Source organism: Halyomorpha halys, unplaced genomic scaffold, assembly GCF_000696795.3.
Source record: "Halyomorpha halys isolate HHAL.00 unplaced genomic scaffold, Hhal_1.1 Scaffold250.1, whole genome shotgun sequence".
Lineage (NCBI taxonomy): Eukaryota > Metazoa > Arthropoda > Insecta > Hemiptera > Pentatomidae > Halyomorpha > Halyomorpha halys.
The window spans coordinates 534,157-557,435 of record NW_027108814.1 but is presented as its reverse complement, the minus strand read 5'-3'; the positions used below and the strand labels follow the sequence as shown (position 1 = coordinate 557,435).

Below are 23,279 nucleotides of genomic sequence, written 5' to 3'. Positions count from 1 at the left end.
AAATTAACTAGAAAATTTATCAATAAACTCAATTATTTATAAACAAATATTTTACAAAGTTAAAATGTCAACAATAATTGAGGAGCTCAATTTCCAAAAAACATACATTCATAAAATAAAAACAATGCTTTTTTATTGTTCAAAATTTAATTTAGAAGAATTGAATTGAACTCTAAAATTATTTCCTATTAATAAACTCAAGAAACAAATCCCTTTCTCGAACAAACGCTAAGTTAAATTACTAAACTAATAATTTCATTTCTTTAGCTCAAAAAGTTCCAAATTAGAAATGTGGCCTTTTGGAAGTACGTTTCTCAATTATTATTTTGTACTATATCAAAAATTTGTACTTTTAATCAACTGTAAGTAAATTAATTTTTATTATGTAAAATTTTGTTTGATTGTAAAATTATTATTTGATTTAAATTTAATACAGCTTTTTTGAATAAAATAAAAAGATCTTTCATGAAAAACTTCAATTATTTAAAAAAAGTAAGTCCAGATTTCAGAATCCTTTTTGTTCTTGTACTAAGTGAAACTAGGCCACACAGACACATAAAATCAAGACTAACTAAAACTGTATTTTTTCTTTTATAACTAATTGTTTAATGTTTTCATTTAAAAAAAAAATTAAATAAAAGCAGAAATAATGTTCTATGTATAATGATGAAACCCTAAGAAAGGAGCCAATCCTTGAGAAGAAAGAAAATAAATGGCTCAGGACTTCTCATTCTAGATATACTTACAACTCAAATCTTTGAAAAATGTAATAAAATACTGTCTCTTAATTACAAAGATTGAGATATATTAAACATTCTGCAGATTATTAAAGGTGCAAATTTAATCTATACATTGTTAGAAATCTGAAAGAACTGGATTTTAATTCGAAAAGGACTTTTTCAGAAATAAAGTTTAAAATTTTTCCAATAATATTAGAAATTTAAAATACATGGTTCAGACATGAACGTCAAACTACATATTCTGTACAGCCATCTTTTGTAATGATTAGCAAATGTGCTGTACAATTCTACCAACATCAGGTAAAATTTTTTAGACTGAACACTCCAATATAAGATATAATAAAGGAATATTTACTTTGACATGCAGTATTGGTATTACAACTTATAACAAATCTTTAAACTTTCCGAATCGATATATAGTCTGTGTATATTTTTTGTGACAAAGAAAAGGTTTATACTTTAAAATAGTGGTTCCAAACCCATAGTCTAATGATTACTGAATTGAAAACTGATCTTATGCGGCCTAACCCCACTCCCAAATTGGGGCAAAAGAGGCCTCTATTGGAAAATATTTGAAAAATAGGTTGGTTAAAAGTGTATCTACAGTTAGTTTTATACCTACATTATAGGTATGTTGTACATACCTGATAAGACCTTTCAGCTAACACCCAAACATCAGGAAGGATAATAAAATAATTCTAACTTAAAATGTCTATGACTAAAATATTACCACGTAAACCACAGATTTGGAACCACTGTTTTAAAAATTGATAAAAAAAAAAAGAAAAACTGGAAGTATTTTTAGAGTGAGGCCAAAAATAATTTTAAATACATCTTATCAAAGATTGTATCTTCAAATACATTGAAAACATGTTGTAAGTATAAAAACATGCCTCTATGGCCGAGGCTTTAATCCTAGATTGCCAGTATACCGAATATTCACAAATACTTCAAGAAGTGGAGGCAATTTTGAGAAAAAATGTTTTACAATATATTTATAAAACACTTTATTCTTCCAAGGTCTTTGTATATTATATATTATATAGTCTATGTATACAATATATTTATAAAACACTTTATTCTTAGGTTATCTTATTTTTTGTTTTCAGCCCTGATGAAAGCCTAAAATTTAGGCCAAAACTTTGGTTCAAATAAAATAAGTTTTACTTATTTGTGTTCATTTTTACTGTACTGACTACACCCTAATCATTTTTTCCTCACAAAATAGAATAACCTTAAAAATATGTTAAAAAATAGTATGAAAAATGTAAACCCCTTTCTCCCCCCCCCAAAAAAAATTAGATAACAAATATATATATATATATATGATTTTATATTGTATTTGACGTATTCCTCAGATTGTATCGTTGACAGTGATTACTTTTTGACAACTCTACTAGCTTCAGAAGCCTACAGAGGGACTATAGTAGAGAAAGAAACCCTTGTGCATGGTTAAATACGTCCCATTCTAAATAAAATAAAAACTGTTTTTTTGTCAGATATGCCACTATTCAAGCAATGCAACAATATATAAATAATAAAAATTAAAATGATTAAAAAAGTGAGGAAGAAACCAATATAATTATTTAGTTTTTTCTCGTGATTTTAATTTTTATTATTAATTAATTGATTATATGTACTACTGATTTTTTTTATAGTTTTCATGCTATTTTTTTATCATATTATTTTTTTTATACTCTTTTAAATTAACATGGTAATTTTTATTTTTACTTAGCCCTGAAATTCAGGTAGAAGTGTCAGTATAATTAAGTAAGTACCACTCACCCGTGGTCTTCTTCACTCCTTACTCTATCACTGACGACCTTTCCATAGTAAAATCATAGATAGTAAAACACATCTAAAGGACTTAATAAGTCATTCATGAAAACATCTCAGTTAAATAATACTGAATGTCAGCTTTATAAAAACAACTTTTATTCTATAGATAGACTACGTATAGTTGGCAAAGCCATGATATGAGACATTGGCAATCTAGGATTAATCTCTGGACTTATACTATAGCAAATATAATATAATAGGCTAAATTAACATTTAATCTAAATACAATAACTATAAATTTTATACAAATTACTACTCATTTGGACTAGATATCAGATGCTTTGGTCATTAGACAATAAAACCAATCACTTAGTCGACCAGTTTTAGTTTCTCAAACAAGCTACCACCAGGTCTGTTACTGCGTGGAGGAGAAAATTTCAATTTTTTAGTTGGCCCTGTAGGATAGTTAGAGGTACTTTTCCTCTTCAAAGGCTATAAAAACAAAGATATATATAAGAAAATCAGTACAGCAAGAAACGTTCACACTCTGAAAATATCTCAAGATGAAATAAAATTACCATTTCTTTTGGTTCTTCTTTCGGAGGTGAAACAGTGGCAAAAACCATATTTCTCTGCCCACGTACATTTCCCAAAGGATTATCACTTGATACATTTGTAATTTCAGCCAATTTTGATAATAGTTTCTCACCTCTACTTAAAAAAGAACCTCTCCTGGACTTCAAAAATAAAACAAAGTTTAGTAATAATTGTTACTTCTTTAATAACAAATAATTATATTAAAAATGCCTAACTTACTACAAGAGAAAATTGTTTTCTAGGATCTGGTGAATTGAATTTAGATTGAGGTGGTTTGGGCGATGGCTTCATAACAGTTTTCTTAGCAAATTTTAAGAATTTTACATTCTCATCTGATATCTCAGTGTCATCGTTCTGAAATATTAACACAATAAAGATAAGAATAAGATAAAATTAAATCAATTCTGTATCACAATAACTAAATATAATAAAATCACTATGGTGATATCATTTTTTAAGCAAGCTAAAAAAAAAGCTTTTGTCAGGGATGAAGGACTGTGTTCATGAAAACGAAGGTAGGAAAAACGCTTCCAAAATGCATGTACTCAATAAATTCAAAGTTTGATGACTCCAAAAAAAATTTTTTTTTATTCCTAAATAAAATAAAATAAATATGATTATTATTAATTTCAAAATCTTAACTGCTGGCAGTTCAATGTAAACAACACCTGTTTTTCTTCCTCACACATGGGCATAGAGTTTTATTTCCCCATATAAGCCATTTTTTTTTTAATTTAGGACCTTATAAAAGTAAAGTGCTTTCCTTCTGCTATTTTAACTACCAATAACTCAAATTTCAAAAAAAAAAAAAGTGACTGCCTGTTTTTCCTCATTGTCTTTTTTACATAAATCTGGGGAAAATAACATCCCTGAAAAGTACTACATTCTACCATTTAAAACTTTACTAATGCAATATATATCATTTATAATTTCCTCGCATAAAACAATGTATCTGTTAAAATGAAAAATACTTCAAGATCTGTGATTCTCGAAGCCTTAAAAATGTATTTTTTATCAGATATAGCAACCATAGTCATAAGGACAGGTCGGTCATAAACACTCATTTTGAGGACCCATCGAACAACAAACAAGGATTAGTTTTAGAGACAGTGTTTGAGGAACTCATAAGAAGGTCTTGTGAACAAGAAAGCTAATTTTTTGAAGAATTTTCCTTTTATTTTAAACCAATGTGTTAAAGGGGGTGGGGATTACAGTGAAATGTTTACTGTTTAGTAATGCTGTCGGATTTAAGTAATCCAAAATTTCAGTTAATTTTTGGTTTTATATAAAGTCAGGGTCGGAGGTTTCATTTTCTGATGCCCCCTCTTTCCGCGGACACCGGAAGGCCCCAAAGACGCTACGACTACAATGCCGCCCCAGCCTATGCACTATGCAAGCTAGGACCTGACCTACCCCTACCATCATGCCAGAGTCCTAGACACGCTGACCAGCTAACGTCTCTTCAGACACCAGGCGAGGTTACATGGTTTTCACCATATTCGCCGACCGCTGAACCTGCACCGGAAAGCGGCTAGAAAACGTCACTTCGGCGGCGAAGACGTCACACAGCAGATAAGCCATATTATATATGCCATGAGACCCCTAAATTTGTTCCTTTTTTATATTATCGTGGATAAATATCACTGAACTAACTCACTAACCAGTTTGCCCCTCCAGGGAATTAACTCTATAAATATAAAGAAGTACATCCATGTTGTTATTGCCAGAAAAGTCCCACAATTTTTAGCCCCCCTTTTTCCACACTAATAACATTTTAATTATAATTGTAAAATTACACTCGGGACACCTGCAGTATAGCACGAACAGGTCCCGATGTAAACAAATACTATTTCCTCTATGTCAACATGACTAAAAAATAAACTTTCATTGTGGAATAGAAGTTTCATATTTACTGTCGTTTTGAAACTGGTGAGATAAGCATCAGTTTAGATAAAGGATAGAATGTAAGTATCTATACCGTATCATAAATTTAGAAAAATAGGGCCTTGATTCGAGATATTGAAGAAAAATGGGATTCGTTGAAAATTAATAAAGACCAACTAATTGCCCACAAAGAACTTGGTGTGCTATTGAACAGGGTTTTAAGTCTAAAGAAGCTACAACATTCCTTTCCTTTCTGTTCGCTAATATGAATTACTTGAAATCCATTTCCTGTATTACCAACCATTCTTAAGAAGGAAAAAATTCTCGAAATATGGTGCCGGTAATTGATTGAACGAAATTCACTATTTCATATTACATGATTAGTCATAACAATAATCAGCTATAATGACCGAATATGCCTAGAACCTTGGAAATTGTTATAAACAATATCCACTGTATTCGGAACACTTTAACAAAAAAATAAACAAACATATAATAAAAAAAGATGTTATTTTTTAATATTTTACTTTTATTTTAAACTTAATCATAATCACCGAACCAATTAATACTTTTTGTATGAGTTGGAATACTTACCTTTTGGTTGCGTAAAAAATTTTCACGTTCAAGTCTTGTTTTTCTCCAAGACTCGTCTTCTTCATCCTCTTCACCATTGTCTCTAAATTCACCATCAAGGTTTGTCAAAAAAGAGCCACTTTCATTATCACCATCTGTAATTGAAACAAAATTTTGCAACTTTTTATTGAATTAACGATAAATTAAGATAAAATATCAGTTAAGAAAGAGCAGATTTGAATTTTTTTTTCTAGTCAGAGAAACAATGAACAGAATATATCAGGTGAAATAAGTATGAAAAGTTAGGAGTAAGATAAGAAGTTTGAGAGATGACTACAAACATAGTTTAAGAGTATACGACAGACTAATATATGAGTCGGGAAAAATAGATAGTTTTTTTTATAGACTTTGTACAAAAATACAAAAAGTTGGACAGACAAAATTAGAAATGAAAAATTTTCCTGTTTTATTCTGATCTTATTGCCGGCAGTGGGAATGGAACATTGTTTAGAAGGGTATATTTTATAATTCTGATTTTTTTAGCTTTGTTCAAGCGGTCTGCTGATGGCTGGATATACATATAGGCTACAATAAGTTGGCCTATGGGAATCAATCACATGATAAAGGTGATATATGTATGATAAGGTTAGTTACTAAATAGTAATATATATGGAAATAATGGTTACTACAAAAGCTATGAGAAGAAAACTAACAGTAAGATATGTACAAATTCATAGAGCTATTTTGGTGCAACAATCTATATAAAAACAAATTTTTCATTTATTGCATAGTACTTATCTGGCATAAGATATCTGATACACACATAGGTACCAAGGGCCGAAACTCTAAAATAACAAAAAGTAGAACAAAATCGATCGACCATTTCAGGAGATATTATTAACATTTCTTTAGTCTTTATTTATATATTTTGAGCCCTAGGTGCTGTGATTTAAAAACGCTGAATATTTTTCCTCCAACTTCATAAAACCTTCACTCTTTTTGTGGCCAACGACATACATTAAATATGGAATATAAAAATATATAATGTATATAGACCATGGCCATGAAATGCAAACAAGAATGGAATAATTCATGTATACAATATAGTGTATATCAGCCCTGCTATGCATAGTAATTAGTAAAGTTCAGTTGGTGGCTTAGTATTCATTTTTAACAAATTGTTCTAAACTTAAAAATCAATTTTTTTTAGGTTTGCTGTTAAAAAAAGTGAGTGAAATGGTTGAGATAGAGCAAGAAACTACTAATCAGCCACCATTTTGTAATAAAATGTGAACTGTAAAAATGTTTATTTTTCCTGCTAAGCAGCGAAGGAAATCTTGAAAATTATGGAAATAAGGGGCTTTAAGTATAAGACTACAATAAATATAAACATAAGACCAGTTTAAGCATAAGGTTACAATAATCTTCTTACCCATGAGTTAAGAAAATAAAATTATCTAAGCTACTCAAGATTTATGTTTAATAAATTTACCTTGATTATACCATCGAAACTGTCTCTGTCTTTTTGGACCATCTGAATGTAGTTCACCATCCTCGAGAAAGAGTTCTTGCAATGCTCTAATTTCTCTTTTATCTTCATCTAACAACTCCTTCCTACAAGGATAATAAAAAGGTATAAATCTTCTGTAAAATGTTATATAATTTTACAATGGCTGATAAATTTTTTTAAAAAAATCTCATATTTATTCTAAGTTTAATGATGTATTTGCGTCTCTAAATTACTTCAAATCTTATTTTAACTAAATAATTATGCGAATAATAATCATAATTTACTTCATTGTAACTAGAAATTATTTTCAAAATTCATAAACTTAACAGCTTTAATTTTATTTAGATTAAAATTCTTACATATGAATTTTTTCCAACTCAGATCTAACTTTCCGCTGATTTATAACATCTTCATCTCCCTCTTCTTTCTCCATTATGTCTAATTCTAATTCATCTTCATCGGCACTCCCCCACTCAGAGCCAGATAATTCTGCTTCTGCTTCTAGAAAGCGCTTAGCAGCTTTCTTGGTAACCTATAAATAAGATTCAAGTAATGTATGATTAGTTCTAATCCAATTTTCTATTTAAACAAGCTTAATTAAATTTTTTAAAATAATGAATTATGTTATAAGTATTAAATATTACTCCACAAATTATAGTCAAATTCAGACCATATATACATATTATTTTCTTTGAGCGGAAATAAGATTAATAATCAAATAAAAGTTAAGAGACTCTTAGAGGAAAATTCACATGGAGTAAACTCTGAGGAAGGCAGAAATTTAGGTGAAAACGCCAGCACAAAAAAGATAAGTTTCACACATTTGTGTTTATCATTACAGATCACACCCCCGACCATGTTGAGATGACATTAAGGAAAGAAGTTAAGATAAAATTTACGAAAAAAAAATTAATTGTCAAATACCTTTTTTGTAATTGTTGTTTATTTATACTTTTCATTGTATATCTGATTTTTATTTTATTTAATTAAATTAGTTCACATTTTGAGATCTATTAAATAATTTTTAGCCATACCTTTGCTTACTTTTAATTTTGTTGTCTATTCTCTTACTTTGTTTTAGTTGTTTGTATCTTTTTTTTTAGTCCTAACGAGACAAAATGTTGGCAATAAATAGTTTTCATTATTCTATATTTCAATCTGATCGCCACCCGGACAATTAAATACTACACTTACTTTTGTATACTCTAACTCCTCCTCATCCTCAACGAATTCTACAGCATCTTCTTCATCTTCACCAGATAACACAATTTCTTCATTTTCACTTTCGAGATTTACCACGTCTTCATTCTCACTATTTTCAGATTCATTATCATTAGGATTTTCATCTTCATTATCATCTAGATCACCATCATTATCTTCATCGTCTATAGCAAAAGAGAATAAAAACAAAACATGAATACATAAATAATTCCAATCCTTACTGATAATAAAAAGTTATATTAATTATTACTACATACAACTCTTGATATATTTGAACTTCAAGAGGTTGAAAAATCTATCATAGCTAATTTGAAAAACATTTTGAGTATTAGAAGATGGTTTTTGGAAATTTCAATTTCTCATATTTTTTTATTTATATATATTTGTGGATTCGGGAGCCCTTGGGGTCCACTCAGCCTCATGAAATGGGTACCTTAATTAGGAAAAAAATCTGGTAGTCGAGTGAGGTTCTGACCAAATCACCTCCTTGTACAACTGTTGATCTAGTAACAGTACTTCCTTACAAAGTACTGTACTCTTGATCCTTCATGTGATGAAGTGGTACAGATTTATTTTTTTATTATTAAATTTAATTACAAATGTATTATGAGCTCTCATCCAAATAAAGAGAATGGAGAGATACAAACATAAAAAATAAATGTAAAATTAATTAAAGGTAAAATTATTAACAATATTGTTATGATAAAAATTAAGATATAAATTAATCATGAGATAGTTGACCGTGGATGACTTATACGAGAAGATGGTTGGGGGTGTGGTCAAAATAAAACACAAATAAGTTGAAGTAACTTATTTAAATTTTTAAATAATATTCATTATAATTTTTAAATTATTTAATTTAAATAAGTTACTTCAACTAATTTGTGTTTTATTTTGACCGCAACCCCCAACCATCTTTTCCTCGTATAAGATGTAAATCGTTCGATAGTTCAGAAGATGGGGATCAATATCTCAAAACATCAACTATCATGACTATGTACTATTTTTGAAGAGTATAGATAATATTTATTAGAATCTAGATTACTATTTAGTCTGTATTAGTCCTGGTATGGTAGTTTGAAACATTTTGCATTGGCAATGACAGTCTTACAGATTCATTTGTTCAGATAGACCAGAGGTATTAGATGACAATTAAAAGAAAATTAAGTGGAGAGAAATCCTTTTAAAACTTTCAGAGAAAGTAAAAAAATTCTGTTTACAAGGTGCCTTCACGCACTTGGAAAAACAAGAGGATGGGTCAATTTTATAGTTACTCAGATAGAACTGTTTTTTTTTTTATACCAAATAAATATTACAAACATTTAACAAATGATAATCACATAATTAGAGTTGGGATTTTCATGTTTAAATAAACACATATTAAAACTCTTTTATCACATAAAAACCCTAAGTATACTAATAACTAGCCTAACATAACAATGATAGATACCTGAAAATGTTAGCTTGGATTTTTTCTTTTTTTTAACAGTGATTTCCTCATCAGATTCTTCTTCATCATTAGCAACTGTTTCACTAAAAAAAATAAATAAACTTTTTTGAAAAGTGTTGGGTTAACCATTAATTCACATAGGGTACAAATATATGCTATTAATTTGTCAGGTTTTTTTTTTTTTTTTTTTTTTTTTTCCTGTGGGGTGGCATTGGTTTATTCCCTACAGCCAAATATTAATTAACTTTATTCTATGAAATCTCTGTTGGACAGTTTGCCCAATCCCTTTGTTACTGCTATTATTTATTAAGTTAAATATACCTGTTTTACTAATATCTTGAATAGAAATAGGGAATTTGTCAAAGACATAGACCTCCTGTTATTACAAGAATCGAGCTATAACCTGTGGTACTGTATTCATTAAAATGGATGCTCCTCAAAGCTACCTACAAATAATTGCCCAACTACAACTACCGGTAAACATGATGTTACTCTAAGTGTCGGTCTGCACTAATATATTTTGGACCCACAGAAGCTATTTTCAGCTAATGATGGATTGTTTCTAATTTTTAACAAGCTCCCCGCCTATCATGAGAACCGAATCCAATACATGCCAAAACTAAGCTACATTAACTGAAACCAATTGTATGAATTTTTGTCTGTACCCTCAGTCGGATCTTAAACTTCTTTTTATATGAGACACAAAGCCTTATATTTAGAGCAGGATACCCAAAATAAGTTGTATAGTTTTTATTTCTTTAATTTTATTAAGTAAGTAATATTGTTTTTTTCATTCTAATGTAGTTATGTTTTTTCACTCTAATGTTGTTTTTGTTTTGTTTTTACGCTCTAATGTAGAAATCTCAATTGGGATATACCGTTTAATAATTCAGTTTTATCCATTTGATTTTAGCTGATATAATAATTTAGTAATTTATAGATTATTATTATTTTTTAATTTATAAATTATTAGCTTATATAATAATCAATTAGTTTGCTGATTGTTGATATTATATGTTCAGTTTGGGTATACCATTTGCTTATATAAATGATTTTTAATTCACCATTTAGGTATACTGTTTTGTTATTAGCTTATATAATAATCTAATAGTATGTTGATTGTTGTTATTATTATTTAATTATTATTACAATGATTGTTAAATTATGTACTTTACAGACTAACTTTATTTCAAGGGGATTGCCCTATAAACATATAAATAAATTATTATTATTACTAATATACTATACCATAAGTATATCTGATATACATTTTTGTTTATAGATTTCAAATATTTATTGATGTAACATATTTTTCCATCATCTGTTACTTTTTATGTACTATCATAAATAATACTTTGAATTACTATTAATTAATAATATTTGTGTTTCATTTCACCGCACCCCCAACCATCATCTCCTAGTAAATCATCCATGGTCAACTATCTCACATAATTATGAATACTTTGAATTGTATATAGATCTTTGAAAAATGTTTCTCATTGTTTTTTTTTGCAAGACATTCAAGTATAATATGTTTAAGGGTCTTGTTACTGCTACAATTTTTGCATTGAAAAATTTCAGTTATGCTGTTTGTACAGGTATTTTTGCAAATTCCATGATTCGCCTTAAGTCTATTATAAGTTTTTATGATTTCTTTCCCTATGTTTGCTTGTGAGAATCACGGTTATCGAATGATATGAAAAAATATATTTTATAGAAATGCACAGCGGGGTTGGTTCTCCTGATATTGTTTTTGCCAGTTTTTTTATCTGATCTAATTTAATTATTTAATAATAATTCGGTATAAGGTAACTCAATGTCAACCAGCTGACCTGCTATAATAGCTAATTTAGCCATTTTATCAACTTCCCTTAATCCTACTAAATATTATTTTTTATTACCTTCTATTGCTTGATAATGTTATTTTTTTTTTTCCATTTGGGCATTACTGATATTTTCGTTTATATTATTATTTGGTGACAACAATGCACTCCTACAATCTGTTAAAACTACAAAATTATATTGTTTGTCAATTGAAAATGGACAATTTACTTACTTTCCAATTTTACCAATATCATTTGGGGAAGTTGGTTCTTCATTAATTTTTGAGGGAGAGAAAGAAATATCCTTATCTTTTGCATCGGTATCAAATTGGGTAAACAGATCATTTTTTTCAAGATCATTCAAATTGATCGGCTGTGATGCAAAACCGCCAGAGCACAGAGCCATTAAATCATCGTTTCTTTGTGAACCAACACCTTCCAGATCTGAAAAAAAAAAAGTAAAACTTCATAATTCATGGTTATAAAAGAGAACTACTATTAACAAATATTTAAAAAACTTACCAGCATCCAAAGGAGGCAGTTCCTGTGAAAAAAATAATACGATTAAAACAAACCAATAAAATAAAATTCATAATTTTGTTACTTCAATAATAATAATAATGTTTTAAGCTCAGAAATTTTATTTGTTTAATCTTCTATGTTGGATGCAACAAAAACTGGACATGTTGGGTGGAATAAATCTGAGAGAACTGGTGCTCAAAATTTAAAACATTTAGAGTTGACAAGAAAGTAATTTTGGTGTGTACCAGTAGACAACATTAAATTTGTTTCGCTATTCTTTTTTCGATGTTATATTTTTTTTTCTTTTGAGATTTGGTTTTGATACCTTTAGGTTGCTATAGAAATAATTCCATGTAATTTTATTTATAGCAGTCAGTTTACATAAGTTTTAACATGGAGTGTAAAAATAAGCATTGTCGACACATCTTACTTTTTTATTTTCACAAAGGTAAGAAAGCTGCTGAGGCCCACAAAGAGATAAGTACAATTTATAGTGTTTAACAGAACACACATGTCAGAATTGGTTAAAAAATTTCATTCTGGAGAGTTTTCACTGAAAGATGACCTAAGTTCTGGTGGAGGATCTGAAGATGATGACAAAATGAGAGCCATAATGGAATCGAATCGTCATATAACAGAATGAGAGATTGGAAAACAGTTAAATGTATCACATGATATAATTGAAAATCATATAAGACGTCTGAGACTTATAAAGAAGCTCAATACACATTTCAAACATAACGTAATCGACCTTTATTAAACGAATTATGGATCATCTACAATAATGTAAATTGAAAAATATCATGGTTCAAGCATGATGAACCACCACAAACCATATCGAAAGTTGAATTGCTTCAGAAGATAATGCTGTCAATTAGGTGGAATTACAATGGTGTTGTGCATTTTGAGCTGTTTCCAAACAACTGAAAAATCAATCAACTCAGATGTTTACTTAAAATAACTTATGAAATTGGAGGAAGCAATCAAAGAGAAAAGGCAAGAATTGGCCAACCCCAAAGGAATTATGTTCCACCACAGCAATGCGAGGCCTCACACAAGTTTAGCAACACTTATGAAATTATTGAAGCTTGGTTTTCAATAGATTATTTAAAAAATCAATTACACCAATAATATTAATAGTTTTGAATTAATATTTAATTAAAAATCACCTCGTCCTTGTCAACTAGAGATGCTAGATCAACACTGGGTGCATCAGAATATTCTTCAGCATCAGAACCGTCATGATTATCAATTACCTCTTCATCTAAGGGTAAAAATTAATGGTTAGAGTTAATGAATGCATGACACAAATAAATGTTATTAAATATTCTTAAATAAAATAAGGCCTATTGGAATGATTTTACATCAGAGAGGAGTAATAACTTCACAATCCTAATTTTTCTTGTCGGTTTGATTTTGAGGAGTTAACCATTTTCAGCCTAGCACGGGGAGAAAAAATCAGGTTATTTCACCCCAATTTTTTATTACTTTAATAAAAACTATGCACATGTAATAGTTAAAATTGATAACTCTGTCAACCATAATTAGCAGAGCTCCATATCTTCAAAATCTTTTTAGATTTTGTTATTTACTAATACAATAAATTATTTATTAATATTCATTTTTTTATTTTATTTTTTTAAATGGAGAGAATGAAATAAAGCAAAGCATATTTATAAATAAAACAAGGACTTTTTATATTAAAAATTGAGATCAACTTATAATGAGCATATTAAAAAAAATATAGTCAGCTAATTATAGGGCACAGTGCTGACCACACAGTCATCCCACATCATGAATAAGTCAATGAATGAAAGTGGAATCAATGAGCTAATACTACCATAAAGTTATGAATCTGATACATCTACCAGTGGCTAACTACTAGTCTTTTCCATTGTCTGTTGTACGACTAAATTTTCATTTTACATAAATAAATAATTGAACCTAATTAAGGAAATCATACCATTTTCAGATTCCTCAGCTTCTCCATCAACAAAAGGATTCTTTTCCTTGACTTTGTCTTTTATTATAACATCATCTTCAATCTCTGATTCACTTTCAGATTCGGAAGCAGTTAGTTCTTCAGCTTCTTCCTCATAATCGTTTTTTTCATCTGAAAAATCAATAAAATATTTAAGCTATAATATAAAATAATAACTATTGTATGGTTTCTTTCCTAAAAATTATAAAATTAAAAAATCAATAAAAGAAATCTGATTATAACAAATTGGCATTGCCTCTGATGATCAAGAACCTTAGCCTAAGTTATGAAATATGATTAGAAATAGGAAGGTAATGAAGTGTCGTTTTGAAATAAAGTAAATATCTTACTTATTTTTCAAAAATAAAAACGTTGATGAACATGAATTTTATAGTTAATTTCAATTCAAATAAATAGGAATCACACGAACTGTGGTAGTAATAGAGTTCCAGAACTCGCATTTCAAATAACATTGTAAGCTGAAATAAATTCTAATCAAACAAATGACATAGTAGTAGGAACAAAAATCTATATACATACTTATAATTTAGCAATGTTAAACAAGTCATATCTTAATTCATGAAGCCCTGCGAAGTGGGGTGAAACGTTGGCTCACAATAAATAGTTTTATCCAAATGTGAGTTAATACGACCTCACCCAAACTATCTTTTATATACTACACACGGTCAAATCAATGATCTTCATATTAATTAAATTAAACAATGATTTCATAGTTTTAAAAATATATATATGCAATTTCGTACAGGAAAACCTCAAAACAAAATTAGTTTTAGTAAACGTCCTTTTCATGATTCGGATTTCAGTCAAGGCCTCGAATTTGAAGCTAAGGAATAAAAGATGCAATAATGAGTAATAGTAGAGTAATTACCTTCTCCAAAAATTTCTTCTTCATTAACTTTAAATTCTTCTAAACGCTTAGCAAACTGTTCCTCTCTACATTGAGCAATTTTATTTCGAAGGGTTGCTTTTAATTTCATTCTTGTTTCTCCAGGTTTTGAAGAATCACCTACTTTGATTTTTAAACTCTCCTCCTTTCTTTTTATTTCCAATTTTTCTTCCTTAATGTTGATTATTTCACCATTTTCATTTACCTCACTAATAGCCACACTATAAAATGATATGAATACAGCTTAATACAATATCTACTACAAATCATAATTGAAAAGATTATTACGAAAAATTGTACTTACACAACATTTTCTTGAACTTTTATTTTTGGTTTCAAAGTAATATGCTTCATAAACCGTGAAATCAGTTTTACTGCTCCACGTTTTTCAGGTGATTTCTCCAAGTCTATTACTTCATCGGGTTGACCACTTAGTTTAGGAACTTTGTTCAATTTGAGATCAGGTTTAAGTCTATTACTTTTGTTTAGAATTTTATGAGCATTGGCGATTTCAGATTCAGAAGGCTTAAAGTCATCAGTAGAGCAGGAGGGTTCAGAAAAATCATCTTTCATTGATGTTTCAAATGGGACAGAAGAATCCTTATTTTTAACTAAATTAAATTCAACATTTTCTTCAACTGACATAGTCAAAACATCATCTACATTAATTTTACTTGTACTACTAATATCACATAATATATTTTCGCTATTGGTTTTGATAACTAATTCATTGTGAGATGTTTCTTCTGGATCTGTTAATTCAATTTGTTTTAAACTCGTACCAGTAATATAGTTATTTAATGTATCTTCGTTGATTTCAGAATCACTTTTCATAAGATTTTGCATATTCTGACTAGTTTTATCTTGAATTTCTTGCGATTCTGTTTCAGTGTAATGAAGACATAATTCCAGGGAGGACTCTTGAATAACATTCTCATTTTCAGTCATCGACTTATTAATTTTGTCATCGGATATTTTGACAAGAGAAACAGAAGATTCTCCTTCACCTTCACTGACATCACTTTCAGATTTGTAAAAAGATTCAACTGTTTTTTCTCTTTCTTCAATTTTTTCCCTAAAAACAGAAAAATAAATGTTAAACAAAAGCTTATATTATATATTACAATATATTTTGGTTTAAACAAAAGATATTGTAAAATAGATGTAACATCCTTAATTATTGGAGGCTAGTTTTTAGATTTTTTTTTTCAAGAATTTTAATTTTTAACTATTATTAATTTGGCTTATTATCTTCTATTATAAATCCCTTTCAAAATTTAATGTTTCACATAGCAAGATATGTAGATTAAAAAAATCAAATAAAAAAAACTGTCCATCAATGGCTTTTCTCAGAAACTAATGGACTAACTATTTAAAAACAAAATGGCAGCTGATTAGAAGTTTCATATGCCTTTATTGCATGCCACCTATTATGAAGAAAAAGAAAAAATATATAAAATTTATTGAATTCACAATACAAAAAGAAAAAAAAAAATTCAATTATTTTTTAGACTTGGTGCAATGATTCCAAAACACTTCTTTTTTTTTTTTTACAACGGTTATACAAAAAGGGGATTTTTAAAAGATCATGCTCAACTGCTAAATCATTCCCCAATTAAAGGTGTCCCGTTTATAGAGATGGGTGGGGCTTAGGAAGGCTCCTGAACCCACAGAGTTGACTCAATCCAAGAGTAAAAGAATAAATAATCGTTTGCCACACTTGAATTAAAACCTAGATCCCAGGACTTACAAGCACAGTGCCTTACACACTGAGCTACTCAGTTCCTTTGGAGAGATCATAAATAATTAATTTAAATTACAAACCATTCTGCCATAATTTACTAAGTTTTTACTCTTATCTTTTAATATATATATATTTAATATATTTCTAACCAACTTAAAATGAAAACAGAACTAAATTTAAGACTAATTTAAAAATTGTATTATATAAGTAGACCAACCAAACTTTGCTGAGCTCGTCAGTGGATGTTTTTAACGGTACAACTGGCAAAGATTTCCTTCTATCTAAAAATTCTGATAGGCTTCTCTGCTTAGGACGATGATAAGGAAGCGAAATACGAGACTGACGAACTAATCGTTGAGTTTCACTTCGAATTTCCTCGATAGCTGTTTGCTTCGATTTTCTTTGTAAATTCTGAAAAATTATGTTAGTACTATTAATAAATATTAAAAAATTTGAGGTAATTAAAATGAATATTCAATGTTTTTTGGGGAAAGGGATGTTTAATACCCATATAGCTTCAACAAGGCCAGAAAAGTTACTTCCAAATTCTAATCAAAATGCAAAGTTCAAAATTAATTTTACAAGTCTGCCATAAAAAAATAATAAGTTAATAGTGACAAAATAGATTCAGATAATTGTTTTCTTGTCATTAAATTATTATATAAATTTTATCACACAATAGGATGAGCCTTAAAATGTAATAGATAGGTATATGTTCACACACCAAACTGATTTTAATGTAGTTCCTCAATTGCAGAGAATAAAACTCGGCAATTAACAGTTACTTATTATTTCTTGGAGAAGTTTGTCGGGGGGTGTGGTCATTAAGAGAAGGTCGTCAACATATTTTTTTAATAAAAATTATGTCATTAGTGAACTGTGGGGTGACGGAGTTTAGTAAATCATTAAGTACGATATTAGAGAGATCGGGGGCTAAAGGATTACCCATAGCTAGGCCTGAAATTTGTTTAAAAAATTGACCCTGGAATGTGAGGTAGCCGGATTCCCAACAAAGTTGGAGAGACTTGAGGTAGAAAGGAAGGTCTAGGGAAGTATGTGGTTCAATGATGGCCCAGTTGGATTCTACTAAAAATAAAACTTTATCTATGGGGATATTAGTAAATAAACTTTCAACGTCAAAGAAAGTGAGGATGTAGTGGTCTGGAATGGTGAGGTCTAATACTAATTGACCGCACCCCCCGACAAACTTCTCCAAGCATTAATCTACGGTCAACTATCTACACGTCGTTACTTATTATTGTTTCAATAAAATCAAATATATCCAATTTAAGTCTCAAAACACTCTTTATTTCCTTAAATGTCCAATGTTTTGGCCCATTTGGCCATCCTAAATGACAATCTTAAATACAAATTTACACTCACATGAAATATTTAAAAAAATTTTTGCTGGCTATTCTGCCCAGATCACCAGTTTCAGTCAAAATTATCTTATTTTGTCTCTCTTTCATTAATATTTAAAATTTTTAATTATAATCAATTTAGCACTATTACACCTTGCTATCATAACAATATTCAACAAATAAAATTGATTTAAAGTGTTAAATTGATTATCATTATAAAAGTTATAATATTAATGAAAAAGTGACAAAATAGAATAATTTTGACTGAAACTGGTGACCTGGATAGAATAGCCAGCAAACAGTTTTTTAAATATTTGATGATAGTGTAAATTGGTATTTAAGAGTGTCCTCGAGGATGGCGAAATAGGCCGAAACATTGGACTTTTAAGGAAATAAAGAGTGTTTTGATACTAAAATTGGATACATTTGATTTTATTTGAACAATAATAACCAGTCTCAAGAAAGTGAAAAGATTATATATACAGTTATTTATTGTTATCATTACTTATTATAGTTTTATTTTTAAGACTAATAAAAAAGTAACTAACATTTCTCTTATCTTTATCCTTGTTTTCTTTCTTTTTCTTCTTGGAAATGTCATTGCTTTCTACCATTTCATGATCACTAATTTTTGATTGACTTTCATCAGAAGATCCTTCAGCATCATATATGTCACTATCTAAAAACTGGAAAAGAGAAAAAACGGAGATTAGAATAATTTATTAAAACTTTTAGAATTCAAAAAACAAATTAGTTAATATGGATACAAAATCAAAAGCAAACAAATTGTAGTAATTGAAATATAGACATAATTGAAATGAAATGAATAATATGAAGAACATGGTCAGGGTTGCGGTTGAAAAGAACAAAAATAGTTTATTATTCTGAGACTAGGTCCCTTTAGAACAATTATAAGGTAATTTCAAATATACAACACATATTGGCTAAAAACATTGTGGCCACACTTAATTATAACTTACATTAAAATTTTATATAAATAAGTTTAGATACGGAGATAAAAAAAAAATTAAAAACTAACTGACTAAATAAAAAACAAAACAAAAAGGTAGTTACATCTATTATTATAATATTGGATTAGATTGGTGAAGTAAAAGGTAGTTAAATATAAAGGTGTTGAACAAAGGAAGGGTAAACTTAGTATTTTCTTTCACAGCCCCTGACTATGAAATAATTTTAAAGTACAAAAAACTAACTAACACTTTTCTTAGCTTTATCCTTTTTTCCTTTCTTTTTCTTCTTGGAAATGTCATTCCTTTCTACCATTTCATGATCACTAATTTTTGATTGACCTTCATCAGAAGATCCTTCAGCATCGTATATATCACTATCTAAAAACTGGAGCAGGAAAGAAGAGATAATTAAAATAATTCAATAACATTTTTAAAATTAAAAAAAAATAAATTAGATAATAAGTGTACATAATCTAATGCAGAAAAGTACAGTCAAATTTGCAAAAGCTTTAAACTTATTATTTCATTATTATAAGATTATCCTTTTATACCACTGACTAAGAAAGGTAATTTTAAGCTACAGAACTAAATAATAATTAGCATTAAAACAAATAATAAACTGTCCTTTTTAATCATGGATAATTACATCACATTTTAAGATATAAGTTGGAATTGCAATAATATACATTATCCTAGAACTGTATACAGTGTAAGCTCGGTAATCCAAACTGGTGTAAAAAAAGATTACTTTTTTGATAAAACTCATCAGACAATAACATTTTTGTTTTCAAATTAAAGTGTACATGTATGAAGGATATTTTTAACTTCTCAATATATATGCAAGTTATTATAATCACCGTAGAAATTTTTAGTTTCGATATTGGGTAATTTAATTCTTATAGAATTGTTCATAATATATTTTGTTGCAATTAGAAATACATAAAATCTATGGCATAAATAATTTAATTCTGTAAAACTAATTTAATTAATAGGAGAAATATGTGTAATACAAATTTTGTTGGTGAACTCATTTTTTTTACTTATAAATGAACAATCTTATAGTTTTAACAAATTTAATCATCACTTAGCAATACTGGGGATGGAAAAGAAAATATTTTTTTTTTTTTTTAACTTCCAACTTTCAAATTTTTAATAAAATATGTAAACAAAAAATTAAATAAATAAAAATAGTTATGTACATTAAAATTGTCGATTTTTTTTTTACACCATTTTTCATAATACTTTCTGTAGTCTAAAACTTTCAGTAACTTGAACATCCCCCTCTGCAGAAATTAGTTTGGATTACCGAGATTACACTGTACTTACTAACAGAGATAATAATAAATAAATTATTCCATCATATGAAAATATAATTTGTTAATTAAAATGAAATTAAAAGTAATAATGGTAATACTAAAAAAATATTTCTGAAAATGGTGTACTGTCCCGAAACTTTAATGAGGTATTGTAAATAACTAATATATAGAATCAAAAGGATAATCAATAGCTCCATTAAAAAAAACTAATAAAAAATAAAATACCTTCTTTTTTAAAGAAGTATCAGCCTTATCAATAGTATTTTCATTTATTTTGTTTGTATCATTCATGTCCCAAACATCAGTACGATTATTAGAACAGTCATAGTTATTAACTTCTTCCCTATCAGCATCAGATTCAGAATCACTTATAAGGCGTTTCTTTAGTAAAGTCTTTTTTTTAAACTTACTTTTTAGTTCATCGTCTGAAGATGGAGGCTCATGTACTACCAATTTTTCATTTGAAAACTGAAAATTCAATATACATGACAGTTGGCAATAACATATATATAATAATAAATACAAAGGCTTAAGTTTCAAATATCTAAGATTTACTGACTAAAAAATAAATGTTGCAGCATGGCCAGCCCACTACAGCAGTCTATTCTTATCCAACCTTGATAACTCTTACAATATCAAGGTTCTTGTACGGTTTCACTGACTCTGAGTTGGCTTTGGATCCTCCATGCGCCAATACTATGTAAAGGGACAAATATTTTTCTTAAAATATGTGGAGATTGTTATCGTTTCCTAATTAAGGGTCCAACATTCAGAGCCAATGGTTAAGACTTATCTGTTCATTGTCTTACAGATATTAAACTTAATAAATAGGTTACTCTATTTTTTATATTGTTATCAGAGATCACCTGGGAGCCTAGGTATACAAACTCTCCATCCAACCCACCTAAACATGTTATTCCATGCCTCTATCTGGAGGGTATCTTGGCTGGCTCTATAAGGTTCTTCAAGTTGTATATTGGGTTTTTTTTCTTTATTCACCACAAGACCCACTTCAGCTGCAGCTCTTTGAAGCCCAAAAAATGCCTTGCTCATGTCTTTAAAAATTTATCTGATAGTATCTACATCATTTGTGAATACCAGAATTTGCTAAACACTGTTTCTCTATCTGAATTAAGCTTTACTCATTTCTTATTGCAAATTCCAGAACCAAATTAAATAACAAGCATGTAGCAAAAAGCTTTCAGAACTGTCACCTTAAACCCGTACGTTTCACAGTACTTATGGTAGTACATGGTGACATTTATTAGGTAGGTATAACTGGTTGAAACTAACCCTAATATAACTCATCTCTGATGACACTACCACAGCCTTTCTGAAAGTTTATAAATAAACGGAGAGTATTTGTACCATGCCTCCTGGCTTTTTTGAAAAAAAAATTACAAAAGAAATTTAGTTTTCTGTAGATATTCCCCTAGTGAGTGAAGGGAAGCCTTATTACTTTTTTTGGAGCATCTTCAATATCTTGAGGAGTGGACAGTTCAAACTCAAACTATTGGTATTTCTATGCTGTCTATTCTCCTCTACCACTTCATTGATCAAGAGATTATTAAAATGATTTTGCCATCGTCAAGGGAATTTTTTTTATCTAATTCTCCTAAAGATCTCTGTAGGGATTCAATCCAGGCTCAAATACAAAGAATTAAACCACAACTAATTGCCGCTATCAAAATTCTAATCTTAGTTCTTAAAAGGGAAGAAAGATAAACTAATTAAATTCACTAAGCTTTCAAGAAGATATATTCAGGTATCGGTCCAATGGGAGACAAGAGGTAGACCATCCATGGTCCTGTGCTTTAGAAAATTGACTGAATTAAATGTTAGACAAGTTTAAGTTTTAAGAAGCCCTCGGACTCCCCTACCTCTTGGGGGTATTCCAAACCTCCTGGTAGCTCCCCACAATGACTAAGGGACATCCCATAAACTCTAACTCTGCTACTAGTTATTTCATTAACATAAATACAACAAATATACCATTTATTAAACCAAGTCTGCAATTTCTTTTTCTCGAGAAGAGAAATAAAAATATTGCTATGATTAGTAAACCAATAAATATCCTTTGATAGATTTCAGTCAAAACTAAAAATATATGATACAATGATAAACAAAAAGTTTTACTTTAAGCATTAGATTGGTTAAGAATTTAAAAACTCCAGATAATGTTTAAGAACTTAATAAGAGCTGGAATCAATAGGGGTAATACCATTTTAAAGTTAACAATAAGAACTTAAATTGCTAAGTAACTTCAGAATTAAATATTAGTAAAGTTCAAGTTGTACCTTGTTATCCTCTTTTTCACCTTCAACTGAGTTTTTACTAATATTTGCTGCACAATCATCATCATCATCAGAATCTAATATTCTACAGCACTTAGGTCCTTTTAAACTTTTGGCAGAAGTTACTTCCTCATTTGCTTCAGAATCATATTCCTCTGTGTCAATAGTTCCCATTTTTGATAAAATCGCGATTAATTAACTTACTTTCAAAGCAAAGAATAATAACTAAACGACGAAAAAGTAGATATTACTAAATATTTTGAATAAAAAGTTATTAAAATCTATACTATAGAAGTATTGAAAATTAACTACATAACAGTATCTTATAGAACATTAGGAATCTACTTTATTTATGAAGAATACCTGAACTTTGCTTAAACCCGCCAAAACGTACCTACTCGCGGGTTATTTAGTTGGCAGAATAACTTGATGGGTGACCCCCTCAACCTTTTTATTTTTTACTAACTAATCAAATAAATAAAATCTCAAAATATTATTCTCAACTCGATTAACGAATTTAAAATCTAACTTTTTAACGATAAGAGGAGAGTTTTCAAAAAAGAGGCACATCTACATTATAGTCAATCAAGATTTACATAACGGAGT

The 23,279-nt window shown here is 28.9% G+C and overlaps 1 protein-coding gene across 1 annotated transcript; it reads right to left on the bottom strand.

Annotated features, from left to right (window-relative positions):
- Positions 1-59: 59 nt before the first annotated feature.
- On the bottom strand, positions 60-23,020 carry Claspin (claspin). Its single transcript, XM_014419735.2, has 19 exons — positions 22,677-23,020; positions 20,605-20,847; positions 19,311-19,448; positions 18,641-18,778; positions 16,949-17,142; positions 15,292-16,062; positions 14,970-15,208; positions 14,063-14,212; positions 13,269-13,363; positions 12,100-12,121; positions 11,811-12,021; positions 9,755-9,837; positions 8,278-8,468; positions 7,443-7,615; positions 7,066-7,187; positions 5,595-5,728; positions 3,336-3,470; positions 3,098-3,256; positions 60-3,011 (listed from the first exon to the last, which is right to left on the bottom strand). Exons 1-19 carry the CDS (start codon positions 22,845-22,847, stop codon positions 2,889-2,891), a joined length of 3,492 nt encoding a protein of 1,163 aa, XP_014275221.1. The 5' UTR covers positions 22,848-23,020; the 3' UTR covers positions 60-2,888.
- Positions 23,021-23,279: the final 259 nt, after the last annotated feature.